This window comes from Procambarus clarkii, chromosome 18 (genome assembly GCF_040958095.1).
Source record: "Procambarus clarkii isolate CNS0578487 chromosome 18, FALCON_Pclarkii_2.0, whole genome shotgun sequence".
Taxonomy (NCBI): Eukaryota; Metazoa; Arthropoda; class Malacostraca; order Decapoda; family Cambaridae; genus Procambarus; species Procambarus clarkii.
In genome coordinates this window covers 28,786,380-28,810,144 of record NC_091167.1, presented here as the reverse complement: position 1 = coordinate 28,810,144, position 23,765 = coordinate 28,786,380, and the positions used below count along the sequence as shown (strand labels likewise).

Here is a 23,765-nt window from a genome sequence, read left to right as displayed (position 1 = left end):
GATAAGACACGAGGCAGGAATATATAATTATCACTGATATGATGTACTGAGGAGATAGTCGACCGCCCTGTGTTTTGGGTAAGACAACCGTCAGTTATAACTGATCGATAATGCTCGTAGCTACCGTTTATCCATTACTCTCCTTTTATTTGATTTCACTCCAAGGATAGACTTCATCTAAGGCAAGACGGTAAACACTGTTAAATTGTACCAATTTATTACAGGATAACTGGATCAAACGACTAGTTCCATAATTAACATAACACTTGGGGTCACTTATGATGTCACCTGATAAGATGACCACTGACACAGTTAATCAAGAACCAATCAGCCTTGTTAATCAGGTGTCAGACTATATACGTATACAGTATACTCATCACTGAAGGTGATTAATTGCTAGGCGTTAAGCACACTTCTGGAACTTTATAATGTTTAAATTTATAATATGTTTATCAGCCCAGCCATGTTGGTCTCTTTTTAAATGATCGTGCGGATGCTGCCGCTAAGGAAGCTATCCGAACTTGTCCCATCTCCCGTAAAGGTATTCCTTACTCCGACTTTTACCCAGTTATTCATTCCTCCATCCTTGCCCGTTGGCAGGGTTGTTGGTCTTCTGTTACTGGTAACAAACTACGTACTCTTAAGAGTAGTGTGTCCCTGTTGCCTTCTTCCTACCACCGTAACTCCACTAAGTAGAATAATTAAATGTACAGCTTCATGATAAGTGCATAACGTAAGTCTTGAGACCCCAGCAATATACTAATAGAGGTTAATGTGTTTTTACTTCAATAATTCAATACATTGGCTATAAAGCATGAGCCTGGAGGGAAAAATTTATGATACTACATAGTTATGAAGTAGTGATACCACAGAGACCGCGTCCTGGGGTTTAGAGACCGCGTTCCTGTGGTTTACACACACCCTACCTGTGGTTAACGTTCTTATCTCATTGTTATAGGTTTTAGTGGAATTAGTGAAGAGTAAAGAATACAAGATGGTGGTGTCTGAGAGGGAGACGGCGGGCGCCCACGCGGCTTGTGTGGACGAAAAGACCAAGGTGGTACACGTGGTCAGGATAAAACCGTCCGTCGTGGGCACAGTTATGTTGAACGTTACGGCCAGTATAGATAAAGGCGAATCTGCCGTCTGTCGGCCCACCAACGCTTCGCTAACAGGCAGGTCAGTTGAATCCTAAACTTCACCTAAAATTTTGGGATCGGTACAATTTGAACATTAAAATGCAACATTTGCTTGGCACGTGGAATATTCAGTTAATAATGCACAAATGTCTTAATATCTAAGCTACATATTCCTTTGCTTCAGTGACAGTTTGATCAAAGGCATTGTTGTGGAGGCCGAGGGGCTCCCTCAGGAGGACGTTTGGACCAGATATGTCTGCTCTACACGTGAGATACCAGCGGTTGCTAGTTTTTTGTGCACCCCATACTGGTCCTGTTAGTTTTTGTGCACCCCATACTGGTCTTGGTGGTGGTAGTTACTGTGCACCCCATACTGGTGCTGTTAGTGGTAGTTGTTGTGCACCCCATACTGGTCCTGTTGGTGGTAGTTATTGTGCACCCCATGCTCATCCCGTCAATATAGTGTATTGTGTACACCCCCCCCCCCATACTCATCCTGTGAGTGATGGTGCAGAAATATTGGAGATCGCAGAACAGGTATGAACCAGACCTCAAGGTGCTTTTGGCATTAGTGCATAAAATTGATATCTACACCCATTACAGTGAGTATTAGTAAAGGAACACTGATGCCCTGCACATGCTGCGTATGACCTCACATTGCACATCACATGTCAAGTATTAATAAAATGAACTAACATTGTCAACACTGCATATTACAGGGTGACAGCAGTGTTGCTGTTTAAAATGATTGCGTAGCTATCATCATCAAGTTATTGCCCTATTTGTGTGTGTCTTGTCTTTGCAGAGATGTTTAGGTGTAGTAACAATCTAACCAAAGGTAATTACAATTCTAGCACCATATTACTATTTATTATAAAAATCATTAAAATTTTCTTTTTTGATCAGATACGGAGATGATGTCGACTTCGTACGTGACGTGGGAGGTGAAGGTCCCGACGGGCATCGTGGAGACGTCTGTTCAAGGCTGGGTCACTGTTCTGGGCAACCTCCTCTTACCCTCCATACAGGTTAGTTCACCTACCTTGAGGTGCCTCTGGGGCTTAGCGTCCCCGTGGTCAGGTCTTCGACCAGGCCACTACTCGCCTTCTCTGCCTCCACAGTTGGATTCCAGGGCAGGGCGAGGCCTTTACACACGTTTCAGTTCATCTAAAGCGGTGTTTTTCCTTGTAGTGCAAAGAAGGTGCACTTTGATTGTTCCATTGTACCTGGGTGTTAGGGAACTGTTGTGGGTTGCATCCTAGCGAGGGACAGTAGTTGGCCCTAAGAGGGAGCTCGATAACTGACTTGCTGTCCACCGACAATGGGGGAAAACATATTTGATGAAGTGGCACTTGTCAGTGTAAGGGTCATTGATTGTGTGTAGCTCACGCGTCCATCTTAACTACTCCTCTCACATTATTAACGATAATAAAGGATTGTCAACGGATTGTGTCAAGGATCACATGGGATTGTGATCCTGGATGAGCTTGCATGCATGGGTGTCAAAGGGAGACTCATGAAATGGACTGAAGACGACCTCACAGGGAGGAAAGCCATGATCTGCTTCAACGGAGCAATCTCGAGAATAATGAATAAGGAACTCGTGGGCCGCCCCCCCCCCAAGCAAGAGTCTTATTCAACATACTTATGAACGCCATTGCAAATATTGAATTTCCGGAAGGAACACAACAAGTGGGTTATGAAGATATCCTAATACAAGCTCCCACATTGGGAAAAATTAAGAGTTCATTGCAGTCCTTGGAAGGAAATGTGTTGACTAAGTCGACTTAGGGCACTGAAAGCGATGACCTGGAATGGGAATGGTACTTCTATTGTCGTGCTTAAAATAATCTTAGACATTTGATGGTGAAACGACGCCATACTTATTGTCTGAAGTGCATTGTTACACTTTCAGTAGTGCGCCTCCTTGTTAAATCTGCTGGTCTTCAGCATGGTCGTAAGCTTGCTTCCAAACGTCCTTCTGGGTCACTTGTCTCTAGATAGAATGGTTGCTGAATTACGTACCTTTGTTGTCGCTCATCTTGTATCCTTTTGTTCTCACATTGGCGTTCGAGTAATATTTAGCGCAGTATCCCATGACACAGTGCCACATAAGTCTTCCCAGCTTGGCACTTTTTAATAATTACCTACTTGCTTGCTTCACATTTTGTAAGTTCATGTCTCATAAAGCTGATTAATAAGTGATAATAAATATTGGGATAGTATAGGGTCAGTTACATACCTTGGCCAGCACACTCCGTTTAGGATAGTGTTACTATTATAAACGCAAAGTACAGGCAATAGTCTATTGTTGTCATCGGAGGATTGGAGCTAGATGACATTTTTCTTAATATAATATTTTCAGTTGTGAACAGTCTTTACATTTACAGCTTTTTAAGTTATTGAACGATTAGTATTTTAAAAATATATTCTAGAAAGCGAATAAATTTTATTACTGTGGGTTTTCAGAATTTGGGGCATCTGATCAATTTACCGTCGAGGTGTGGGGAGCAGAACATGCTCAACTTGGCTGTCAGCGTCTTCATCCTTCAGTACTTGAATAGCACAAGACAGCACGACCCGGAGACCACCAAGAAACTTCTTAACCTCATACAAACAGGTCAGTTGAACACTTGAATCTTTGATGATCACAAAGTGGATGCTATTGCTGCACTAGTTTGCTCACACGGATCCTATGAGTCCAACTATTGTTATGGATTTGTATACCTATCAACCATGGGCTGTCCTCCTATCTCTTTGTTGGAGAATGTTCTTAACAAGAACGTTCAGAGGTGGACGTTTTGTGTATTCCAACATATTTGATGCTAATTTGTCCCTTGGTTATTTTCCCCCATTGAATTCCTGCCTAATAGCCCGTAATTTACTTCATAAGTCAGACCTTCGATGCGGCATCGTCTTGCTGTGTCTGATCCTCATTACATCTTGGCTGTCCACCCGACAATAAACTCTCACGCTAGCATAGTGTGGAGGGTTGTGGGAGATGGGGGTTATGTACAGCAAGTTGAGGTTAGTGGGTGGGAGATAAAGTTGTGGGGTGGGAGAGGGGTTGTGGGGTGGGAGAAGAGGTTCTGAAGTTGGGGGGGTGGTGATGTGGGGGGTGAGAAAGATGATTTTTCGCGTGGGAAATGGGGGTTTGTGCCGTAGATGGGGGGGGGGGGAGTTGTGGCATGGGAATTGTGGGGGGGGGAGTTGTGGCGTGTGATATGGGAGGTTGTAGCGTAAGAGATGTGGGGGGGGGGGTCGTTGCATGGAAAAAGGGGGGGGGGAGTTGTGGGAATGGAAGGAGGGTAGTACTTTGGGGCAGTATTAAGGAACCATTTGAGAGTGGACAATGACTGCTGTACACACCAAGCATAACTTCAATTGACTATAACTTTTGCTCAACATGATATTTTATATATATATATATATATATATATATATATATGTCGTACCTAATAGCCAGAACGCACTTCTCAGCCTACTATTCAAGGCCCGATTTGCCTAATAAGCCAAGTTTTCATGAATTAATGTTTTTTCGTCTACCTAACCTACCTAACCTAACCTAACCTAGCTTTTTTTGGCTACCTAACCTAACCTTACCTATAAATATAGGTTAGGTTAGGTTAGGTAGGGTTGGTTAGGTTCGGTCATATATCTACGTTAATTTTAACTCCAATAAAAAAAAATTGACCTCATACATAGAGAAAAGGGTTGCTTTATCATTTCATAAGAAAAAAATTATAGTAAATATATTAATTCAGGAAAACTTGGCTTATTAGGCAAATCGGGCCTTGAATAGTAGGCTGAGAAGTGAGTTCTGGCTACTAGGTACGACATATATATATATATATATATATATATATATATATATATATATATATATATATATATATATATATATATATATATATATATATATATATATATATATATATATATATATATATATATATATATATATATATATATATATATATATATATATATATATATATATATATATATATATATATATATATATATATATATATATATATATATATATATATATATATATATATATATATATATATATATATATATATATATATATATATATATATATATATATATATATATATATATATATATATATATATATATATATATATATATATATATATATATATATATATATATATATATATATATATATATATATATATATATATATATATATATATATATGCGCGCCGTTTAGACACACAGGGATGATTATGTATAATTAACATATATATATATTCTTGGTTACCAGACTATGTGCGCGAGATTGTGTACGGACGGGATGACGGTTCCTACAGTGGCTTCGGGAAAGCTGATGCCGCTGGCTCCAGCTGGCTCACTGCCTTCGTCCTCAAGTCCTTTGCCCAGGCCAGCTCTTTTATAGCGGTAAATTAACACCCCTACACTCTCTTGGAGAATAATTTGATCCTTACACTCACACATGTGATTCAATTGTGACAGGATCCAGAGTAATCATGTACTGTGTATGAGTATATTTGTTTATTTATTCTCAGTTTATTATAAACCGAGAACTATGTGCTATATGTTGTCAGATTGATAGGAAGAAGCTGCACAAGACCCTAACGTGGCTCCTGAGCACCCAGAACACTACTACTGGCTGCTTCCATTCTGTTGGGAAAGTCTTCAACAAGTGCATGCGGGTGAGTAAATATCTTCCTCAGTTGCTTGCACTTGCTGAAATGTTGTTGACAAATGCATGCAGGTGAGTAAATGTATTTAAAAAGAGTATTTGGGTAAGTCTTTGTCGATGCCATGCAGGGAAGTAATACATTAGCAATGCCATACAGGTGAGAAAGTCTTTAACGTCGTCATGAAGGGCGAGGAAAAGTCTTCGACAAGTGAGGAAAAGTCTAGCGAGGCCTTGAAGGCGAGAGTCAATTATTCTCATAATCAATTATTTAATTATGAAATTTTTGACAGTTGTGGTTTATAAATGTTTAGTTCCATAATTTAATATTAAATCCGAATTAGTTATATAGCGTGTGTTGAGCATAAAGATGGAGACAACACCGCTGGTAACCTTGCACTAGTAATCTTGTATAACATAATAGTAGTATAGAACAAATCCACAGGAGCCGTGATGAGGATTCGAACCTATGCGCCGAGTGTTCCCGGACGCGCTCTAATCAAATCCTCCTGTAGATTTCTTTCATATATCACGTTAATGTGATTTCTCCGTGTATAGTAGTGTATGTTAGGCTGCTTAACATTAATTTCGTTCATTGTAATCTCGTATGTATTGGTCATCGTTACTTATACCCGTCCACACTTAAGTGGAAGGGTATAAGAGTTTGGGAGTTTTTTTTACTTCGGGAAAATCATTTTGTTTACTAATGTGTAATATATATTCTTTAGGGAAACATAGCTGGCCAGGAGTCCCCGGTACCTCAGACGGCCTACGTGGTTACCGCCTTGCTGGAGACAGGGATGAAACCTACCACTACAGTCATCTTAAATGCAACTTCCTGTGTGGCCAATGACTCGTCTCAGGATATCTACACCATGGCGCTCAAGTCTTACGCTCTCGCCCTCGCTAAACGAAAAGAGGCCCATCAGGTGCTCCAGCAGCTCACTGGGAAAGCTAATGTCACTAAGAATACCATACATTGGGATATATGGAGTGACAATTGTAAGTGCTCAAATGTTCACTCAAAAAGCTTGTTTTTCTTACACCATGTTTCATAATTACCTACTTGATTTAATTATGGTGTAATAAATATTTTGTATACTTAGATACTTAGATATTTTATATATAATTTGGAAATGTGTGTTGGAGGCCAGACAGGAAGTAAGCGGGAAATGAAGGTGGAAGGGTTGTAAAATGTGGGTGAGGAGAGGAATAAGGGACATGAGGAGATTGGGAGGGGGGGGGTAATGTGTGTGTGTGTTCTCTGTATGTATATATACTGTAGGGTGTCCCAAACGTTTGGCCCCATAGGCAAAATATACAAGTAAACCACTTGGGTTTTTTAATTTATGAATTATTAGTTTATCAGTTAGAATAATGTTCAAAATGACATCAATTTACTTCAGTACATTTGTGAACGCGTTCAACGCAAGACATTTGAACATTCTAAGCATGGGAGTATTTGTTATTATGGATTCTCTTATGTTATCCTTTAGTTCATGTACGATTATTTTTATACGATTATTATACGATTATATGTACGATTTAGTTCTAGGACGATTATTAGTTCCTGATAAACTAAGTGATAATTCATAAATTATATAAATATCCTAGTGGTTTTCTTTTAATACTTTGCTTATGGGAACAGACTTTAGGGACACCGTGTATGTATGTCTATATACACAAATATATACACACACATGACACGTGTAACCACAATAAACTGGGAAAGAAGCATTTTTTCCAATTCACCGTGGTTACTCTCATATGTTTATATTCCTGGCACACTAAATATTGTATAATAATTGGAAGAGATGCATTTGCTGAATGTTTTGCTTCTTGTTTAGTCCAAAGAAAAGCATTGGAGGTAGAGACTGCGAGTTACGCCCTCCTAGCTATGGTGGCCACGAATTACACGGTGCATAAACCACAAATACGGAAGATAGTCAAGTGGATAGCAAGACAGAGAAATAGCCAGGGAGGCTTTTACACCACACAGGTGAATCCTGCATAACTAAAAGTTATTTGTGATGATGCCATTTTATAATCTGAAATTTTCGCTTTATCACACTTTTTATCCTTGTACTGATTTTTCCTTCCCCCCCCCCCCTTTATATTCAGGATACAGTCGTAGCTCTACAAGCTCTGTCTGTCTACGAGTCGCATTTCTATGAAGGCAACTTGAACATGGTGGCCACGGTGATAGGTGGCGGCGTGAACCATTCCGTCATTGTACACGAGGGTAACAGGTCCTTCACCAAGATGATGCGCCTTACCTACCTTCCAGCAATGCTCAATTTTAGAATAATGGGCAAAGGTTGCCTGATGGTCCAGGTGAGTGGGTAATACTAGCATACCATAGCTGTTGACAGTAATAAAGTAGATCATTGAAGATCACATGCATGAAATAACCTTGTTATACTGTGAAAGGGAGTTTATTGTGCACCCCATATTCATCCTGTAAGCGGTAAGTTGTAAGTTTTTTACGTAGGTTGTACACCCCAAAATTATCCTGTAAGCTGTGTATAGTGCACCTAATAGTCAATTGTCCTTTGAGTAGTAGTTTATTGTGCAGCCCAAATTCATCCTGTGAGCGGTACCTTATTCTGCCCTCGACGCTTATCCTGAGTGGTAGTTTGTGCTCCCCATACTCATCTGTAGCCAGCACTCACTGCTTGCTGTGACGGCTGGTAACGCTAATAGTTATAACTGTAACCAGCAAATACCTCTAGTTATCAAAGGAGTATATATGCATATTTTAAATTACAACTACATATTCAGTGTAAATATTTTTGTTTAGGGCTTCAACCCTCTGATTAGTTGTCTTGGATCTTGGTTTATTTGGAAGAGCATTTCTTAGAATGTCACATTTGTTAAAGGGGGACTAAAAGAACAAAACTGTATAATGTATTATTATTACACAACGTTTTGTATAATGTATTATTCTTACACAACGTTTCGAACCTACAGGGTTTATTTTCAAGTGACTAATGACAAGACGTGAGGAAACGTATAATTTATAACACTAAAAGGTCTGGCACATGCAAAATTGTCAGAGGGAAAAGCGAAAGAAATAAGAATAAGGTGATGGGGGTAATAAACTAAGCATACAAAATTAAATCAGGAGATTGGGTAATGAGAGTTTAGGTGGCCGTAGTGGGCATGGCGTTTTGGGCAGGGACGTCATCATGTTCTGCTCTTGCTCCCTCCTTCTCCCTCTCCCTCCCTCTCTCTCCCTCTCCCTCCCTCTCTCTCCCTCTCCCTCTACCTCGGGAGAGTGAATAATCCTGCTATTTGAGGGTTTACGGTGGGTGATTCTAATTTTGTGTAGGGCTTAAAGTAACAGGATTGTCATCAATTATGTCTTTTAAGTAGTCACTTGAGAATGAACTTTTTAGGTTCGAAACGTTGTGTAAATTAGAGTAAAAATAATACATAAAGTTTTTGTTCTTTTAGTCACCCTTTAACAAATGTGACATTCTAAGAAATGCTCTTCCAATTAAACCAAGATGCAAAAGCACTAGGGATAGAAGCCTTATCAAGAAAATAATCAACACGGAACATAAGTCTTATTCAATGAAAGCTTGCTGCCAATATACATGCATTTTAAATTATTTGTATACAAAATACCTGATTATTTTCCTTGCAGTCTGTCGTGAAGTACAATGTGACGGAGCGTAAAGCAAGTGCTGCCTTCACACTGACTGTGAAGACGGAGCCTGACAAGATGTGTGTGATAAAGCACTTTACTGCCTGTGGCAGCTACTTGCTGCCAGATGACAGGTCCAACATGGCTATCCTGGAGGTCAACCTCGTGTCCGGCTACGTCCCCAATAAGTCAGACCTTGTGAAAATCACGGAGAGCGGTTCTGAGGTCAAGAAGTATGAAGTGGATGGCAGGAAGGTTACCTTTTACCTGGACGAGTTGACTAAGCGAGAGACGTGTGTAGTGTTCCGCCTCACACGAGAGGTTAGGGTTCACAACACCAAGCGTGGCACTGTGCTTCTCTATGACTACTATCAACCCGGGCTCGCTATTTCTGAGGTAATTATGCACTGATGATTCAATGCTAATGAGTTTAATATTTTCGTTAATGAGCTTAATTAGTATTTTCACTGTATACTGTGGTTTTTTGTTATATAAACATTATAGTTTTATATATGTTGTACCTAATACCCTAAACACACTACTTCGCCTAGTACGCAAGGCTCGTTTTCCTTAACAGGAAGCGATTTTCCTTATTTTCGATGATTTCTTTTCAAATTTGTTTATATATACAGTACAGTACTAATATTAATTGATATATAAAGAACATGAATTACTGACTTCAATACGTTAGGTTACGTAGGTTAGGTTTAATCAAATTTCTGTGTTTTGAATAAAAAAATGCAGATCAAATATTATATAACGGAAAACTATCTTTCTATAAGACAAAATGAGTACTAAAATATTTCCGGAATATTTGGCTTATTAGGTACAACATAAACTATAAGTGACCGTATGTCTGTCCAAAGTTGGAGGCCAGATGCTATTCTTACTGAAATTTGTAGAGAAAATTGTGTGGTGTATGGGACTGACATAGGTTGATCAGGGTAGACCTAAGGTAAGTGCTGTTAGAAACATAGCCTGTAACGCAACACCTCTCATGAAGTCTGAAATGGAAACTAAATGAAATTGGGCGTGTGTTGTCCGTAGAGTGTTTACGTTAATCTTGTTTACCAGTTTCTATTTTGGGAAATAGTCTCCCTCTTGAGTTATAAGTTTATTCTTATTAAATTTTGCTAAGTACAATTAAATTTGAGGACTTTGTTACATTAATTACTTAGTTACTTGATAAATTATTGCGTCAGCTCAACTTATCAACGTCGACCACTCCTGCCTCCATGTGACTAGAGGAACTGTTGTAGTTCTATCAAGTTTAATAAATGTGGGTGTGGACTTTGCAACTAATGCTTAATAAATATGTAGATTTAATAATGTTAGATGTTTCAACAAAAGTGCGTAAGACGAACGGTATCAAGGGAATCAGATTTACCAAAAATATCCTTGGATATATTATCCAAGGATAAGTGACCGCGAGGGACGGAAGGCCATGGGGACACATTACCCTGGAGGGAACGCAGTCTGTTGCCAGTAATAGTAACGACCATGCCAACGGGCAAGGATTGAGGAATAAATAACTGGGTAGAAGTCTGAATAAGGGATACCTTTACGGGAGGACGGGACAAGTGCGGATAGCCTCCTGAGCGGAAGCGTCCGCACGCTCATTCAAGGACACGCCAATAAGGCTGGGAACCCAGCAAAACACACTCTTAAATCTACATTTCTACGGGTGTGAGGGAGTGTGCCTCCCCAAACACCCGGGCGTCAAAACAGAAGTTGTCCGAAAAAATAATCAAGAATGGCAAAAGGTCGGCGGGAAATGATAATTAGAAAGGAGAAGAGCGGGGGATGAAAATGAAAGACGAGGAAGAGGAAATAGCATCCAGCTTAATTAGTGAAGACGGCAGCAGAAGCATAAGGCTTCAAAAAGGACAGAGGCCTGTCCCATGGCAGTCGGCAGCCGCCCACCACCAAGTCCCCTCACGACGACAACGGGCTGGAGAGGGAGAGGGAGGGGGGGAGTGTTGGATGTAACCGACTACAGAGCAAGAGGAGACAGAGGCAAGGGAGGGGTAGCGTAGCATCACAACAGTAATAACTCCTAAAAGTATGTTTGAACAAATTTACTAAAAATTAAAATGCAGTTTGTAGTTGTATTTTCATTTCTTTCCAGGACTATGAAATTCCTCGTGTTCTAAATTGCATATAGGCCATCCTGGTGGAGCTATACCTCAAGCAATGCTCTTCTATAAAGGGATACTTCCTCTGGTGTAATTGTCGGGACCCACAGCCTCCGAGAAGAGAATAAAAGGCATTCAGAGAATCCCTTGCAGATACTTTGACAGTTTTAGCATTTTCTTCTACCACTTCTATTTTTTGTAATAAATATGATTTATTATTTATATTACATTTTTTCATTGTTACATTGTGTTTCAACTACTATAATACATGAGTCACTGTTCAAACATCTCTGCACAAGTGCTCATAACACAGGAGGTATTTTACTTCTAGTTTGTGACACTGAAGTGCTGGAACAGGAAACTGGCTGCCCTTGGGTTGCTGGTTTGCCTTATGAGTTTCTCTCCCACCGCCTTCCGAAAGTTGAGTGGACATTTACCCCAGGTTTCCAGGGGTCTCTTAGCCTATTGGCACGAGCCTGTAACAATGCTCCGAGTCATTGTATTACTGGTTTCCTTGGATTCCCTGAAGATGGCAGCAATACCACCTTGGTCTTCACTGTTCTCTAGATAAATATCGGCCAATGTAGAAGCACAAGTTTAATCCCTGGTTTCTTCAAGGTTGCAGGGTAATTCCATTTGGAAGCTTGAAACTATTGTCAGATTTGCACATTTGGCAATGTGCAAACTTTATGCGGGACACTTTGCTGTAACATTCTCTAATGTCACTGCCTCGAAACTTTCCTTCTGGTCTACGGCAGACGAGACCAGGGTTTCTGTATTGGTTTATCAATGCACAGCTGCAAATACACCTGTGTTGAGTGGTAAGACACATGGTAAAACTAATAGGAAGCGCTGGGCCGTCCAGGTGGATGCCAAGAGTAATTAGGGACAGCCAACAGGAAGCTTCCCCAACCTCTCATGAGGAACTGCCACAGCAAAGAGCCGGGTTTTACCTTGCACAGAAGCTGGCTCCAGCATTGTTTGAAGCCATGTTTACTATGGGGCTGTAATTGCGTCCGCTCGCGCGCACACGACAATGTCTGACCATAAAGGAAAATGACAGGAAATTCCTTCAGTACTTTCGTTTTAATACATCTTCAGAAGAGCGAATATTACAATTGGGGGCGGGGAGATATAGGCAGGAAGGATGCAAGCTAGATGGAAAAATAAGTCTTTAGTTCACGAACATAAGAAGAGCAAACTGCAGAAGGCCCATTGACAAATACATGAGTGTGTTCCAAGAAGCATCAATTCTAATGAGAAATGTATTAATGAATCTCGATTAGTTTTTTAATTGATCTATTAAAAATAGATCCAAATTGTACAAACATTTACTAATGTCTGCGAGAATCAGTAAGAGCCATAAGGATGATTCGAACCCGCCCACTCGGTCCTCAAGCAAACTACACCCCCTTCCAGAGTGTCTCCACTACCACTACCACTACACCCCCTTCCAGAGTGTCACCTGGTGGCGAGGAGATTCTCGTACGCCTCCGAGGTTGGTGAGGGTTGCCTCGACCCTCTCGGCGTGATAAGGTACATACCCACAGGGATCTCGTTCTGGTCAACGGCCCCCTATGTTGCCTATTGTTCCTTCATCTGGGCGATGAGACTCCCTGTGGCCTCTGGTGGGCAACACTGCTGCCATTCACTCGGGCCTCGTAAGACAGACGAGCATCAAGTCATCCTTGCTTATGATAATTAACTCATTATACATTTTAAGTAGTTCAAAGGAGAAAGCGCTAAACCATTACGACTGTATAGCACCGAGAGGTCAGTCTGCTCTTGGTGGCCGTGGACACAGAACTGAGACCCCCATCGTTGTACCTATCAAAGAGAACTAGTTGCAGGATTGGCTAATGATGAGCAGTCCTGTTATATTAATAATGTGGAAGAGCACCAAAATGAGGACAGATGTTAAGTCTATATCTATGTCCTTGGCGTTATACCCACTTGAATAGGTGTAGACTGTCCAAGTGAACGGCAACAAATTAACACATTGACCCAGCATTTATTTATTTATTTATACAAGAGTTCTTACATTCTTGTACAGCCACAAGCACGCATAGCGTTTCGGGCAAGACCTTGAATCCTAATTTTCACACACAAACCCCAGGAAGCAGCCCGTAGCAGCTGTCTAACTCCCAGGTACCTGTTTACTGCTAGGTAAACAGGAGGAAATCAGGATGAATTTTGGATCAGGATCAGGCCTGCCCACTTGTTTCCGCCTCCACCGGCGATCGAACCCGGACCCTTAGGACTACGAACCCCAAGTGCTGTCCATTCAGCCGTCAGCCCCCCCCCCCCAATGGATCATACCAGCTCTTAGTAGTTGCTACTAAGGAGTGAAATCCGATAAGTAACTCTTACACACACAGGAATGTATAGTAGCCAGGAGAGGTAGTATTGGACTCCGCAAATAGACATCCTGGAGTCTTAAGGCACTGTGCATTGTATTGCAGGTTAGTGCGTGGTGTGCGGCCGACCTACTCACCTGACCTACTCAGTTTTATTTAAAAGGTCACATCGGCTTATTTTGGTGTTCGTGTAAATGATCATTTTAGGTTTTTTTGAGTTATAATGTCTGATTTTCATGTCATCTTAGTCTGTACATTCATGATGCCTAGAATCATTTATTGAGTGAATCTGTTGCTACACAGCCTTCCCGGTTAGGTGCCTTCTTTTGATAATAATTTACTTATTGAGTGAATAACTTCTGTTAGAGATGACGATACAGTTATGGACGGCCAGGTCACAAATATTCACAACACTTGAATTGGTGTTAACGTTATAGAAAACAAGTCCCTCTTTACGGCTGATGACTCTTCCCATTGTTTATATTGATAAGTGTTCTTATAGTAGTTATTCTTGTGATAGTAACCACCTTCATGTAGTTTCACATGTTTATATAAATTCCCCGTGTACATATCACTCATTTTTAGGACTTTAAATGCTCTGTTTACCTTGTATATATCGCTGAACTGTTTACCGTACAATGGAAATATTGACTACAGTATTTATACTACTGTTTTGGCGGTATTGTTTATTTAAATGTTGACATTGCTTTGTTTATATTCATGTATTTACTAATTTTTTTTTACTTAGTACAGTACAGTATTAAAGCTATGCTTAAGTGTTGACATTAACTTTGTTTACTATCTCGGGTTGTCATTTTACTGTATATACTGCCGTGTTGATATTAGCAATTGTCACTAGAAAGTGATTCACTATAACGATATCAAAGAATGTCACTAATCATAAACTCTTAAATGAATGTGTTAAAGGTTGAACGTGTCCACACCCTCGTGCTCAATCTGAGTGCAGAGTGATAGCCTAATTTAAGTGATTTACTACCGGGAGTAATGTCTAATCAATGTTTGATATTTCTATATTGTCATGTGAGTAAAGTTTTGACAAATTTATGCACGTCTCTTTCCTCTTGTTTAATAACTCTCGCCGTGTTTGGTAAAAAGTTACATTCTGGTATTTTTTAGATAATTTAATGTGAGATGGAACATCTTTGGCAAGTTGGAGAAACACTAATTATTTATAGGAAGGAACTTGTGTTAGTTTCAGCTAAAGGTGGTGAGCATAAATGACAAAGGTACTATGACTGGAAAGGTTCGGACTAATTTACATGGCGGGACGACAGAGCTCTTCTAGCCTTGTTCACACATTCCTGTTAGTTACTGTAGTAACTCTAGGACAAAAGTCGTAATTTTCTGGTTGAAGACCCTACTTTCTAAATTTTTACTTTTTTCTGAAAGAACTAGGGTGGAATTATTAAGTAACAATGCCTTGTTCAGTTTTTTTTTTATTAGTCGTAAAGAGCGCAAGAGGAATGGTAGCCACAACCACCCCCCCTTTTGTGCGAAGTTTCACTGCAACCTTAGTCGCAGAAGTGTAACCCTGGGTCAAACACTGTGTGTTGTGACCCTGGAACACATGGCTTGTCTAGCTTAACCTTAAATAAAATGTGTATATTTCTGTAATTAACCCTGAAACACCCCCTCCAGTGTGCACCTTTGCACAAAAGCTTATAGCAAGATTACTCGTATACAATATTATATACTGGATATACAATATTACTCCAATACATTACACAACTCCATGAGCATCCTTCCTAATGACCGCCGCACCCTGCTCAGTCTTGGTCACTTCTAGACCCTCACCCCCTGTCCTGCCTCCTGTCTGGTGCTGGCCATCCAACAGTCCTGTCTCCGGTAATGTTCCTGGTGTCTCCCATAGGGGTTCTACATCCTCATCATAACACTGGTTAGAAAGAAGATCGTCCGATTTCCAAATTGGATCAGAGTCGTTTTCGATGATCCCGGTTTTCCATTTTTCCATCATATGATGTTTGACGGGTTGTTCCTCCTGGAGTTCGTCTTGGTGTTCAGGAGAGAGTGCTGCTACCTCCATGGGTATGAGGACGGCGAAGAGCAAGAATATGACGTGTGTGGGGACGTCCTGGATGAACGTCCATTCCTGGGCAGCGAGGAGGAGAGGAAGATGATGAGAAGCGGAGACGCTGGGAAATGGGAGATATAATGGTAACGGTGGTGTGGGAGATGATGGTGGTGGTGGAGGGGTAGAGGATGGTGAGAGGGAGGCAACAGCCTGGAGAGGGAGTATGAATGGGAGTGGAGACGAGGCTGCCAGTAAACACAATACACTCATGTTAACACATTAAATAAACTGTTTCATAAAAACAACTTATCAAGACGTTAATCAAATATCTCGATCTGAATTTCCTCCAGTGGTCACTAGGAGGGCAGTGTACCTACAATAGTCATCAGGAGGGTAGTGTAGCTGCAGTAGTCAATAGTAAGAGGGTAGTGTACCTATGGTAGTCACTAGGAGGAGGGTAATGTACCTGAGGTAATCAACAGGTGGAGGACTCGCCATACCTTGTAGTAGGAGACGTAGAGGTAGAGAGAGAGAGCAGGGCGGAGCACCAGTGACCACACCAAGATAAAACAGCTCACCAGCCATCGCAGGAAGACTACACCTTTGTGAACTGCTCTCTCCGCTGCATGGCCACGTCCACATCGGAAATACAACCATAGACATGAGATGCTCGCCGTATATACAATCACAGAGGGAGTGCAATAAATGAAGGTGCACTGATTGGATTCAAGAGATGGAAAGGGGTGTAGAGGGAGAGGGGATGGGTTGCAGAAGGAAGGGTTCGATCGGGGTGATTGCAAGGGAAGATGAGGGTTGCAGGGTGGGAGGGGAATAAGGGGCAACAGGAGCTACGGAGGGGGTGTTTGGGGAAGCAGGACATTAGGTATGGGGGATGGAAACAATGGGAGGGGTTGTAGGTGGGAGAAAGTGTGGAGAGAAGGTCATGAGCGAGCCGTAGGTCCCACAGTTAATGGCGTCTTTATTGCTCTTTGATGTTATCATCGCCTTCCTCACTACTGAACCAACATTAGTGCTAATCGATCTCCTATCTCGGTACTTTTTTTTTTGTGCAAAGTATACATGCACCTCAACTCTATGATGTGCAAAACCATCATTTCAACACTATTATAACTAAATACATTTCACTATTCTCCTTACTTGCAATGCCTGAAACACTATGGAATTATATATTGTAAATCCCCAATTTTTACCTTTGCTATTTTGCCTGTTGTAACCCCACACTGCAATGTTGCATGTAATATTTTAAACATTGCAAGCCAGGATGGAGGGACGGTCTACGTCTCCATTTACCCTACTCATAACCAAGTCCCAAACACACCACAAGTATCAGGGGAAAGACAACCAACCACATCCATCAGATCACGACATGAAGAGCCACAGCTGTAAGACGCAGATGTACAACAACCACAGGTGCCAGATGCTCGACAAAATACAAAAAACTTCATGTCTTAATCAGTACGTTGATAATTTATGAAACAATTGTAACACACACACACGACATAGCAATAATTGTAATAATAAATTTGGTATTTATTGAAGGCATTTCACCTGATGTTAGATGGTTGTAAAGTTCCTTCTCGGTGTACGTTTGAGGCTGGGTGCTGGAGGCCAGGGTGCTGGAGGCCCAGTACATGATCGCTGCTAGCACTGTTGTCAGCATCCACTCACCCACAGCCAGGTGCAGCCAATTCTCGTTAATCTCCGTTTTGCATATCACACCAGCTGCCAGACAACACCACACATGTAGCAGCCTGTCCTCTCATCTTGCCACAATGGACAGAAAATGGTATACTAAAATATCCGAACCTAACTTAAGTAACCAAGTGACTCGCGCATAGATAAAGTGAATGCTTGTGAGCCGCTAGGATTTGTAGTTCATCATATTTTGTCTGCTGGGGATTTTGACGTCAAAATGCAACGTCTAATTCGAGGAGCACTTGTGGAGCAGTAGTAGTCTTCAACAGATGCTCGCCAGCTGCCGTTCACCCATACAGATGCTCGCCAGCTGCCGTTCACCCATACAGATGCTCGCCAGATGTCGTTCACCCATACAGATGCTCGCCAGCTGCCGTTCACCCATACAGATGCTCGCCAGCAGACGTTCACCCATACAGATGCTCGCCAGCTGCCGTTCACCCATACAAGTGCTCGCCAGCAGACGTTCACTCAACATATGCTCGCCAGGAAACATTCACTGATACAGACAAGCATCAAAATGATCCTCCAGAAATGAACCCATGTTGATGGGTTGTCACGAAGTGTTTTCTCTCCAGATGTGTTACTAGGTTCTCACGATCTTCTCCGTCACCTTGCATGATATACAAGTTAAGGACACTAGCCTGTAGTTCAGTGCCTCTTGTCTGTCACCCTTTTATATTAAAAAATCATATCAGTTGGTCGATAAGGCAAGGGCGTGGTTCGAGCAGGCTCGAAGTTCGATCCCCGATGTTCCGCGAGGTTGGGCATCTTTCTTTATTTTAGGAAGAGTCTCGGCCTCAGAGTGGTGTCTGCCGCTGGTGGCCGAACGGTCGTCAGCTCGAGCCCAAATACATGCCAACTATTCCTTTGGAGCCGGTCGGCCGAGCGGACAGCACGCTGGACTTGTAATCCTGTGGTCCTGGGTTCGATCCCGGGCGCCGGCGAGAAACAATGGGCAGAGTTTCTTTCACCCTATGCCCCTGTTGCCTAGCAGTAAAATAGGTACCTGGGTGTTAGTCAGCTGTCACGGGCTGCTTCCTGGGTGTGGAGGCCTGGTCGAGGACCGGGCCGCGGGGACACTAAAGCCCCGAAATCATCTCAAGATAACCTCAAGAAGATAACCTCCACAATCCGAGCGTACATTAAGGAAAGCAAAAGATGAAACTAATCAAGCTGCCATGAGGTTAGGTTAAGACTCTATGGTTAATATTACGTTTACATCGTTTGTCCTCTTAACTACCACAAATACTTTAAGACTTTCAATATATATATCATTAACCAAGCTATTTATGAAAGTCAATATGAAACTGGTTTTGAGTCAATACTTGGAGCGTTAAATATAATAATAGGGTAATATGATGATGATATACTGGGAAGCTAAACATTTGTATCTTACGAGTATCGTGGAGCAAGGTGTAATTGCCACGATTTTCAATGTAAACATTCGCTTGCAGACTCCAAGATTTGGAGGCGCACGCCTGCCACACCACCTCGTTCATCACCAGCGGCGCCAGCAGGCCGCACACCATCATGCCCGTCCAGCTGGCTCCCAGCACCACCTGTAACAGTTCACACACCATCATGCCCGTCCAGCTGGCTCCCAGCACCACCTGTAACAGTTCACACACCATCATGCCGTCCAGCTGGCTCCCAGCACCACCTGTAACAGTTCACACACACCATCATGCCGTCCAGCTGGCTCCCAGCACCACCTGTAACAGTTCACACACCATCATGCCCGTCCAGCTGGCTCCCAGCACCACCTGTAACAGTTCACACACCATCATGCCGTCCAGCTGGCTCCCAGCACCACCTGTAACAGTGACAACCAAGGATACAAGTTACACTTACGGTGGTGTGGAGGGAGCCGACCCGGGAGACAACCAGAGCGGTGAGGAAGGCGCTGGTCGTCCTCTGCTGGAAGTAGCAGTGGTAGCTCACCACACCACCTGTACACCACCCACGACCTTGCGTTAGTGTTTAGTAACAATATACACACACACACCAACCCGTTCTCGCACTTTCTTACAGTCAATATTGACTTATCAAATACGTGCATATGTGACATACTAAACATACTAGTTTACCTTGAAAAGCTTCATAGAAAACACCGACCTTACCTAACCTTCTTAGTATGTTAAGATAAGCATCTTATTGCTTTATAATTACAATTATTACTTAGCCTATACCTATAATAGGTATAGGTTAAGGTTATAATAACCTGTATATGTATAGGTTATAATAACCTATACATATTATAGGTATACCTATACCTATAATAGGTTAAGTAGTAATTGTAATTACGAAGCAATAAGAGGCTTAACATACTAAGAAGGTTAGGTAAGGTCGGTGTTTTCTATGAAGCTTTTCAAGGTAAACTAGTATGTTTAGTATGTCACATATGCACATATTTAATAAGTCAATATTGACTATACGAAAGTGCGAGAACGGGTTGCGCGCGCGCGCACACGCGCACACACACACACACAAGTGTGTGCCCAAATGAGCCACAGAGATATTAGAAAGAACTTTTTTAGTGTCAGAGTGGTTGACAAATGGAATGCATTAGGGGGTGATGTGGTGGAGGCTGACTCCATACACAGTTTCAAGTGTAGATATGACAGAGCCCGATAGGCTCAGGAATCTGTACACCTGTTGATTGACGGTTGAGAGGCGGGACCAAAGAGCCAGAGCTCAACCCCCGCAAACACAACTAGGTGAGTACAACTAGGTGAGTACACACACACATACACACACACACACACACACACACACACACACACACACACACATTGGTGAGTACCAAATAGGTGAGTACACACACACACACACACTTGGGAGTCTTGTTGGAGCTCCCATGCGCCCTCGCATGTTGTCTTCTACCAACCCCATAAATATTTGTAATTATTTTATTTATAACTTTAATACACAAAATGAGTTAAAACATAAGTTACATGCAAGATAAACAATTTGTTGTCACAGTCCGTCTAGTTGAAGGTGCTCAGATGGCGGGCGGGAACCCTGAATGCAGTGTGCGTTACCCCCCCCCCCCCCTTCCCCTGAGGCGCTGTAAAAGGAATTTGGTGGCTCTTGGTGTAACTTGGCGTTTCGACTATTTAGAACCAGATGTTTCAAGAAATTTGTGGTACTTTTATCCCAGCACTTAGCGTCTCCTATGCAATAGGGATGAAACTATAAAGGTGATCCAGTTCTGTGTACTTATGGGACTCGTCCAAATCAAGTGTCCTTAAGCAATTTTTCCTAAGTATAAGAGTGGCAAATAAGGTGTATGAACTAAAGGAGGATATCATGGGGTTCAAACTTTTGTCAAAATATCTTTAAGAGGCTGTGTTCAGTTAAACCAGACTGCTGATAGCCAGGAGCTAAAACTCTCCCCTGGAAAACACAATATGTATGTTGGTACATACTGTAAATGGAGTAGTGAGGGTGGTCTTCGACATCGACGGTCCGCAGCACCAGCATGGGCAGCCACATCACCAGGTAGACGGTCACCATGATAAGGGCGTTGGTGCTGAAGGTGTCCTCACTCAGCCGGGTCATCACTCCTGCTGGAGACGTGTGGTGCTCACTGGGTGGGTCCTGACATTGTTGTCAAGTAGTGAGAGTGTAAGCGTTTGTGTGTATTTACTATTTGTGTCTGCAGGACCGAGATATTAGCTCTTATTTCTCGCCTTTCTTACCAATCTATTTTTCCGCTATTATGTCTACTACATATATTTCTCTCTAACACACACACACACACACATCCCCAGGAAGCAGCCCGTAGCAGCTGTTTAACTCCCAGGTACATATGACCATCAGGGTGAAAGAAACTTTGCCCATTCTTCTCCGCCTCCACCGGGAGTCGAACCCGAGCCATTAGGAGTACAACCCCATAGCGCTGTCTACTCAGCCGCGAGGTCCTTGTGTGTGTGTGTGTGTGTGTGTGTGTGTGTGTCTCTCTCAGGACTGAGGTACAGACCTCGTTGGTCGAGGCGACAGAGGGCGCGCCAGCAGTCAGCCTGTAGCCTCATCACCAGCAGCAGCAACACTAAGAAACACAGCCGCTGTTCCCAGGGTGCTACACCAGGCATCTCTGCAACATACAATATCATTTTTAGATTTATGTGATCACAAAGGAACTGAAGCATATATACAAAAAACACAAATACTTGATGTAGTCAATTAGCTATTGTTGTGGCCTTAATAACCCTCCCGCATTTGATAGGCCATAAGCACAACATATAAAAAGCCACATCTTTTAAGATATTTCCGACGTGAAGAGAAACAATTTCATCACAAACACCAGAGGCGCACACAGACAGGGTGACATCGGCAGCATATGAGACGCTGACAAACATTAGAACGTCGTTTAGAAACCTAAGTTACGACGCTCTTAAGGCAACATTCACAGCTTCTCTTACACCAATAATAGTATATGCAGCGCCGGCCTGGAATCTTTACCCCGTGAAACGCAAAAGCAAATTCGGGAAAGTACAGAGGTTTGCAAACAGATTAGTGCCAGAGCTAAGTGGCGTTAAGCTATGAGAACAGGTTGTGGGAACCAGACCTCACAACGCTGGAGGACCTAAGAAACAGGAAATATGATTACATACAAGATACTGAACGGGACAAGTTGGACAAGGATAAACTTTTAATCAGAGAAAGTAGCACAAGAGGAAGCTGGAAACACAAATGAGTCAAAGGAATGTAAGGAAATAATCATACTCTGTACAGGTGGTCAATAAGTGGAATGCACTTCCACTGTACCCGAGTGGGCATTCATCGATCACTGTACTGGGGTGGGCATTCATCGATCACTGTACTGGGGTGGGCATTCATCGATCACTGTACTGGGGTGGGCATTCATCGATCACTGTACTGGGGTGGGCATTCATCGATCACTGTACTGGGGTGGGCATTCATCGATCACTGTACTGGGGTGGGCATTCATCGATCACTGTACTGGGGTGGGCATTCATCGATCACTGTACTGGGGTGGGCATTCATCGATCACTGTACTGGGGTGGGTATTCATCACTGTACTGGGGTGGCCCCACAATCGTCATCCTAAGAACCGTCAGACCGTCGTGACCGGGTTCAGCAACGAAGGCGAGAATTTACATTACAAGCGCCCACCCCTCACTCGACAACGTCTTGTACCACAGTTCTGTGGGTGAGCGCGCGCTCCTCCCCAAACACCCGACGTTAACACAGAAGACATCGGAAAGAATAATTAAGAATGGCAAAAAGTCGGCGAGAAATAACAATCAGAAAGGAGGAGAGGGGGGGAGGGGAGCATAATTGAAAAACGAGGAAGAACAACAAGTAGCCAGCATCATTAGTGAAGACGGCAACAGAAGCATAAGGCTTCAAAAGGACAGAGGACTGTCCCATGGAGCATCAGGCCCCGGCAGCCGCCCACCACCAAGTCCCCTCACGACGACAACGGGCTGGAGAGGGAGGGGGGGGGGGTGCTGGGGGTAGAGACAGTAGTTACAGGCAACACACAACGTTGATGAAGCAAGATTTACCTTCCAGTCTCTTCTGAATGATGTAGTTCATGACGGAGGATATATCGGTCACGTCCTTCGACCAGTGTTGCAGTTGTGGGCGAGATACAGTAACCACAGTTGCTTACTCAACACGCATGCAACAGTGACAGCCCGGGCTTGTTCTGGTATGAAGGTTCGCTTCTTCACACTTCCACTGTATACAAGGTCCTCATCACCCAGGCTAAGGTAGCGAGTGAACTGCTGGAAAGTTTAGTGTCAGATTGCGTCCAGGACCTCCACGCTGACAGGGATTTGAGAAGCGTCGTGCTATTTTTGGTTGCAGAGTTTAACAGCAGTCGTCGTCGTGTTGGTGTCGTGACTCGCAGCCTCTGATCGAAAAGGAAGCTCCACTCGCCTCCACTCCACTACTAGTCAGTAGTGTTGATATCACGCACATATACAGATGAACACCTGTGGCCACGACCAGGTGATACAGACTGATAGAACACAACATCCTCACCAGAG

General features: G+C 42.5%; 2 protein-coding genes across 3 annotated transcripts in view; one reads left to right on the top strand and one right to left on the bottom strand.

Moving 5' to 3' along the window:
- Nucleotides 1-15,036, top strand: part of LOC123754564 (alpha-2-macroglobulin) — a 30,398-nt gene extending 15,362 nt beyond the window's left edge. The window contains exons 17-27 of the mRNA XM_069326437.1: nt 959-1,179; nt 1,324-1,406; nt 2,046-2,167; nt 3,609-3,759; nt 5,437-5,570; nt 5,738-5,845; nt 6,561-6,834; nt 7,680-7,831; nt 7,954-8,166; nt 9,482-9,877; nt 11,610-15,036. Of these exons, the coding sequence (XP_069182538.1) occupies nt 959-1,179; nt 1,324-1,406; nt 2,046-2,167; nt 3,609-3,759; nt 5,437-5,570; nt 5,738-5,845; nt 6,561-6,834; nt 7,680-7,831; nt 7,954-8,166; nt 9,482-9,877; nt 11,610-11,645 (1,890 nt within the window). The 3' untranslated portion in view covers nt 11,646-15,036. The remainder of the gene's footprint in view (nt 1-958; nt 1,180-1,323; nt 1,407-2,045; nt 2,168-3,608; nt 3,760-5,436; nt 5,571-5,737; nt 5,846-6,560; nt 6,835-7,679; nt 7,832-7,953; nt 8,167-9,481; nt 9,878-11,609) is intronic.
- LOC123754358 (uncharacterized) lies at nt 14,725-23,748 on the bottom strand. 2 transcript variants are annotated; one of them, XM_045736696.2, is made up of 8 exons: nt 23,280-23,748; nt 21,728-21,841; nt 21,174-21,314; nt 19,597-19,694; nt 19,142-19,304; nt 17,596-17,769; nt 16,527-16,648; nt 14,725-16,104 (listed from the first exon to the last, which is right to left on the bottom strand). In XM_045736696.2, the coding sequence occupies exons 1-8, from the start codon at nt 23,308-23,310 to the stop codon at nt 15,715-15,717; spliced, it is 1,233 nt and encodes a 410-aa protein (XP_045592652.1). In that variant the 5' UTR covers nt 23,311-23,748; the 3' UTR covers nt 14,725-15,714. The 2 variants fall into 2 exon arrangements, with proteins under 2 accessions (XP_045592652.1, XP_045592653.1); XM_045736697.2 differs by having other exon boundaries at nt 21,174-21,311; nt 23,280-23,746.
- Between the last annotated feature and the right edge of the window lie 17 nt (nt 23,749-23,765).